The sequence below is a fragment of the Neovison vison genome, chromosome 7, assembly GCF_020171115.1.
Source record: "Neovison vison isolate M4711 chromosome 7, ASM_NN_V1, whole genome shotgun sequence".
Lineage (NCBI taxonomy): Eukaryota > Metazoa > Chordata > Mammalia > Carnivora > Mustelidae > Neogale > Neogale vison.
The window spans coordinates 192771832-192778613 of NC_058097.1; the positions used below are offsets into that span (position 1 = coordinate 192771832).

General features: G+C 39.1%; 2 protein-coding genes across 2 annotated transcripts; both read left to right on the forward strand.

Moving 5' to 3' along the window:
• Positions 1 to 241: 241 nt before the first annotated feature.
• Positions 242 to 1183, forward strand: LOC122914402 (olfactory receptor 5D18). The gene has a single exon (XM_044261016.1). It carries the CDS (start codon positions 242 to 244, stop codon positions 1181 to 1183), a length of 942 nt encoding a protein of 313 aa, XP_044116951.1.
• A 4303-nt stretch (positions 1184 to 5486) lies between these two features.
• Positions 5487 to 6422, forward strand: LOC122914403 (olfactory receptor 5L1-like). The gene has a single exon (XM_044261017.1). The coding sequence runs from the start codon at positions 5487 to 5489 to the stop codon at positions 6420 to 6422; it is 936 nt and encodes a 311-aa protein (XP_044116952.1).
• The last annotated feature ends 360 nt before the right edge of the window (positions 6423 to 6782 follow it).

The window sequence follows — 6782 nt, forward strand, 5'->3', positions numbered from 1 at the left end:
CTGCTTCCCACTTGTGATCTTTCTCTCTCTCTTTGTCAAATATATAAATAAAATCTTTTAAAAAATAAAACCTTTAGCATACCTTGCATAATAAACACATAGCACAGAGAAACTGTGAAAAGATATTTTGCTTCCTTTTCTACTCTTGCTAAAGGGTAGCTAAGCAAACTTCTCATATCCTCACTCTCCTTAATAATTTTGTTTTCAGGACCAATTCAGATTCTGACAAGCAGAAACCATCATGTTACTGTCAGAGAGAAATAAAAGTGGGGCTACATTCACCCTCCTGGGCTTCTCAGATTATCCAGAGCTGCAAGTCCCCCTCTTCTTGATTTTTATGACCATATATAGTGTCACTGTTGTAGGGAATATTGGAATGATAGTCATAATCAAGATTAACCCCAAACTGCACACCCCCATGTACTTCTTCCTCAGCCACCTCTCATTTGTGGATTTCTGCTACTCCTCCATCATTGCTCCCAAGGCCCTGGAAAACCTGACTGTACAAGACAGAACCATTTCATTTTCAGGATGTGTAGTACAATTCTTTTTCTTTTGTACCTTTGTGGTAACTGAATCCTTTTTATTAGCTGTGATGGCCTATGATCGCTTTGTGGCCATTTGCAACCCTCTGCTCTACACAGTTGCCATGACCGGAAAACTCTGTGCCATGCTGGTGGTCGGATCATATACATGGGGAGTAGCATGTTCCTTGATACTCACATGCTCTGCTATCAAATTATCTTTTCAGGGTTTCAACACAATCAATCACTTCTTCTGTGAGTTCTCTGCATTGCTCTCCGTGTCTTACTCTGATACTTATATCAACCAGTTGTTGCTTTTCATTTTTGCCACCTTCAATGAGGTCAGCACACTGCTCATCATTCTCTTGTCTTACGTATTTATCATTGTCACCATCCTCAAGATGCGTTCGGCCAGTGGTCGCCGCAAAGCCTTCTCCACCTGTGCCTCCCACCTGACCGCCATCACCATCTTCCATGGGACCATCCTCTTCCTCTACTGTGTGCCCAACTCCAAGAACTCCAGACACACAGTCAAAGTGGCATCTGTGTTTTACACCGTGGTGATCCCCATGTTGAATCCCCTGATCTACAGTCTGAGAAATAAGGATGTCAAGGGTACAGTTGGCAAGTTAATGGGCACTAAAGTCTTTTCTTTTTGAGCATATGATTTTAGTAGCATTTATGCCTGAGATGTAAATACAGTGTGCCCATAAAGGTTGATTGTAAAGATAACTTTAAAATTAATGAAGAGTTAAGGTACAATGGGAAGGATGTGGATTTTGATTCAAAGAGACTACCCTTGTCTCTTGCTCACTGGGAAAAAACAAAAACAAACAAAAAACAAATAAACAAACAAAAGAATAGCCTCTCTCATCTTTAGATTTTAATCTACAAAATTGTAACATAATCTAGCTCTTATCTGATTGTGAAGACCAAATGATAATATAGATACCATGTAGAATACTTTGTATGATCTCAATAAAGATTAATTTCATTGCCCTTTCTTATAACATACCTGCAGTACACTTGGCTCTCAATAAACATGTGAATTTATCTCACAAAAATCCAAGTAGCAGTTAAAATGAGACACGGTCTCCATCTTCAAGGAATACAAAATCCAGTGTTGACAGTAAGACAGTGAAGAAGGCGGCCATGGTGTTTGAAAGAAAGAAAAGTTCAAGTCCATTTCAGGGTTTTAGAGTAATGCCTTCAAAAATAGCTTTTGTCTGATCTTGGCTTTGGATGACAGGATGGACAGAATTTTAGAGACAACAGGGTATGAGTGGTAGGTGAAAAATACACCCAGAAAAATATCTCAAACTCAGGGAATTATCAGATGAATCCATTTTAGGAAAATCCATGTAATATAATGAAAATCTGAAAAATGATTATCTGTAACTAATTAAATCCATGGAGTTCTTGAAATGTGTGATTATATGCAAGAATACAAACACAGGCTGTGGTTTGTACCCCGTTGGGTTAGGAGGCATTCTACAGCCAGTAAAGGAGCAGAGCTGGGGGAAATCCTTGTGCCAATTCTGTTTAATAGCATCTGGCATCCAGAAGGGAGATGCTGCTGTCCCAGCATGATCAGAAGCTCTGCTCTTCCTCACGTGGTCATATTGGTGCCACAGATCAAAAAGCAGCATATGGCCTCATTTTATCTGTGACTTTTGGGTGTGACTTTGGGCAAGTTAGAACAGTCTGGGCCTCAGTCACCTTATTGTAAATGGGCATAACTATACTGATCTCACTTATTTTTATAAACAAAATGTGTTAATAGTTGTATTCAGAACAGTACCTAGGACAGAGAAAGTGTTCAGTGTATGTGAGCATTTATTACTGTTCTCAGGAGAGGAGGCTTGTTATTCCCACCCATTTCTGGCATTTGGCAGAATTCTGGTTTGACTTCAGACCACATGCCTTCCAAGAAAGAGCTTTTGAGTATAGCACAGGCAAAGTTTATAAGGCCTGTTCATATATTTCATGACTACACAGATTTCATGATGCCCAGTCCTCAAAGCAATGCTTGGATCTAGCATGCATTTCTCTGCAATTTTATCGTGAACTCTGGAAGGAAACTTATTGAATTGTAATATGGGATATTACAAGCTGGGAGAGCCTTTCTCCTTGTTTATACTTCATAGAGGTCATTAGTTGTTTGAGTGTCAGGATAGTATGGTTTTCTTGATATCTGATTTATATGCTACAGATATCATTAATTACTTTGGAGACCTTAGGGAATATGAGTCCCAGAAATACATACACACAAAAGCATAAACCTTTCCACGATAGCATCTTCAGAAAGGGAGGAAGCAATATTTACACAGAGGTTAGTTGCACTTCACTAAATGATATTTTCTGGAAGCTGGAAGATTTTTCTCTCTTTTCTTTTTCTCATAAAATAAAATAATATAAAATATTATAGCCATGTATATGAGAATGAGGAACTGTAGAGGAAGACACTAGTATTAAACATATTTTTTAAAAAACCTGTGTTAGACAGTGGACTCTGAGGAACTAACTGAGGGTTTTGGAGGGAAGGGGGGTAGGGGGTTGGGTGAGCCTGGTGGTGGGTATTGTGGAGGGCACGTATTGCATGGAGCACTGGGTGTGCTGCATAAACAATGAATTGTGGAACACTGAGAAGAAATTAAATAAATAAATAAATAAATAAAAGTTAAAAAAAAAACCCTGTGTTTTGCTCTTTCTTAATTAGAAAGTATTTTAAGAAATGCCATGTTTGGATTATTCCCTTATGAAAACATCTTTTTTCTTTGTGTATTGAGAAACAGTCTCAATGAGGAATGGAAATAGTCTAATCTGCATGACCAAATACCTTGTAACAGGTGCTGGAATAAGAGGGAAAAGAGTATAAGCAAGTAGGGAAGAATGTCTTGCCCCCTCCTTTCCTTTTCCCCTCGCTCACACTGACTCCATCCATGGAGTCTGGCAAAGACCACATGGAGATACCCCTCATGGTCACTCTGATGCTGAGAATAGCAGGAAAGAGTCCTCCGGACTGTTTGTGGAGGGACACAGAAGTAGGGACCACCTCTGAAGCAGAAAGGAAAGGAATTATTTCATTCTTGGAAATCACACTTAGAAATGTCCTTCCACAGCAGGTGTCCTAACCTCGGAACTATGGACCTTTTGAGCCACATACTATTTTTGTGTCTGCATGTGTTCTTGGTATGTGTGTGAAGGGAAGTGGGGTTTGGGGCTCCCTTGGGCAGCTTAGCATGTCCAGCAGCAAGCCTAGCTCTAGCCACTAGATGTCACTAGCACTCCTTTCTATTGTCAAAACCAATAACGTCTTCAGAGAGCCAAATGTCCCAGAGGGATCAAAATCGCTGCTGGTTAAGAGGCACTTCTCTATAAATAGTAATCAAGAGTCTGATTTTTCACCTTTAGTCTTGAAAACGAGTGGGGTTTTCAAAATTATATGCTACGTTGAACTGAGAAAGAGACAACTGACTTCTGTTGGCTATTGAAGAGAGAAAACCATATTATCAGAATAACTTTGTTTTCAGACTGAGATTTCTTAAGGCACATATGCTTTAACTTTGAAATCATATAAAAAATGATTTTAAATTTCATACCTTTTTTGAAAAAACAAACAAACAAACAAAAAAGAAGAAATGCCTGACCTCATTGAATTTTAGTGTAGACTCTGTTTGTTCCAGGAATAATCAATGTGTCTCCATGTTGTGAATTAAGGCAAGTTTCTACATTTTTTTTCCAAATGATTAGAATAAAATATTTAGGTTTGATGGATTTCATGAGCATTAAATACTCAAAGCAACTTATGTATACATGTATATAATATTCTATCTGTGCCATCTGGCTTACTGTTTTTTTGTTTTTTTAAGGATCGGCCCTTCCTTTTTTTTTTTTTTTTAAGATTTTATTTGTTTATTTGACAGACAGAGATCACAAGTAGGCAGAGAGGCAGGTAGAGAGAGAGAGAGGGAAGCAGGATGCTGGGATCATGCCCTGAGCCAAAGCCAGAGGCTTTAACCCACTAAGCCACCCAGGTGCCCCTGGCTTACTGCTTTTTAACTTGCCATTTTATCATAGCTATTTGTCAGGTCATTAAATGTTCTTCAAAAATATCCCCTTAATAGCTGCATAGTTTTGCATAATATATAGGTACCATAGCTTTGACCATTTCCCTCTTGTTTGACACTTTTTTTCTGAGTTTTACTATCACAAATAATGTTGCAATGCACCACCAAACATTTAATACTTTCATCGTACATTTCTGATTAGTTCCTCAAATAGATTTAAAGCAGTGAACGTATTTGTCAAAGGTCATTATAAGGCTTCAGAGTCATAGTTATAAGAAGTTTGAATCCAGGGCCAGTTCCCTGAAAAATGGCTGGCATTGAATAGCATAATTAACAAAATCACTGTGCTAATTTTACAGAAAAAATGCCAGTAAGGAACATAAAAGCTACTTCTCTATTTAAAACATAGTGATAAAAAATGAACACTTGTGAATTAACAATCTTAAATACATAGACTTTTCATTATTTCTGTGGAAAACAGAGAATTCTGTGTATTTTAAAAAATTATTTCCTGAGATCTTAATATTCCCAGTACTCATTAAACATTCTGCCAGGAAAGAGGGATTTGAGTTTCAACAATATGGCTAATTAAATAATGTTTGATGTCTTCCCAATGATTCAATTTCAAGCTCTGAATTGTGTAGGCCTCGTTTAAGGAGGCATATAAACTGTTCGGGATGTGAATGTTTTTGTGTGATCTGTGAATTAAAGTGGTGTCTTGTGCATCTTTGCCACAATGCCTGCAGGAAAGCAAGGTCCTATTTCTTCACTGAAAACATTACCTAAAATACTTGTTATCATATTTTTTTAGAAGACGGTCAAAAATTGAATTTGGGATCATATAATGGAGAGTAACTATTAATATTTTCTCCAACGTCAATAAAGTGGAAACATGGAGAAGGAAAACTGCACCAATATGACTGAGTTCATCCTTCTTGGATTAACAGATGCCCCTGAGCTGAAAGTCTTCCTCTTCCTGCTGTTCCTCCTCATCTATGGAGTCACAGTTTGCGGAAATCTAGGCATGATTGCAGTGATTCAGGTCAGCTCTCAACTTCACACTCCCATGTACTTTTTCCTCAGCCACTTGTCCTTTGTGGATTTTTGCTACTCCACGATCATCGTGCCAAAGATGCTGTCCAATATCTTATACAGGGAAAAAACCATCTCCTTCCTGGGATGCATGGTGCAGTTCTATTTGTTTTGCACGTGTGTGGTAACTGAGGTTTTCCTGCTGGCTGTGATGGCCTATGACCGTTTTGTGGCCATCTGCAACCCACTGCTGTACATGGTCACCATGTCCTGGGATCTCTGTATGGAGCTGGTGTCTTTATGCTACCTCTCTGGGATGGTGTGTTCTCTGATCCACTTGTGTTTAGTTCTTGAGATCCCATCCTATAGATCAAATGTGATTGATCACTTCTTTTGTGATCTACCCCCTCTCTTATCACTTGCTTGCTCTGATGTCTCTGTCAATGAGCTGCTGCTGTACATCCTGGCCACCTTCAATGAGATCACCACCATCGTGATCATCCTCACTTCCTACTCACTTATCCTCATCACCATCCTGAGGATGCGCTCTGCAGAGGGAAGACACAAAGCCTTTTCCACCTGTGCCTCCCACCTCACAGCCATCCTTGTCTTCCATGGAACTATTCTTTTCATTTATTGCCGGCCCAGTTCTGGCAACAGTGTGGATACTGACAAGGTGGCCACGGTGTTCTACACCATAGTGATTCCCATGCTGAACCCCCTCATCTACAGCTTGAGGAACAAGGATGTAAAAGCAGCTCTCAGAAAAGTGTTGAGCTCCAAAATATTTTCCTAGAAAATATTTCCTAGAAAATATTTTCTTAACAGAACTCAGGGTCCCAAAGTGGAGGCTGGTGGAAGGGTAAATGGGTAGCCTGTAGTGTTTGAGTGGAAGGAAAAGCCAGGAAGTAGAGAGTTCTGAGTGATTCCTTTTAATTCACTTGCATTTGTCCCTCTTCAAACTTTCCATCACTGAATAACCACTACCACCAGCACCCGCATTTCTGGCTTAGGTTGCTCATCACACATTTTGTTTTTTGCTTGCTTTTATTTTGTTTCTCCATTCTAACTCTCCATTGTGGATAAAATACTGTCACATGTCAGTGGGATTCTAATCTACTTGTACAAAACATACATATTTCCTTTTCTAGCTAAA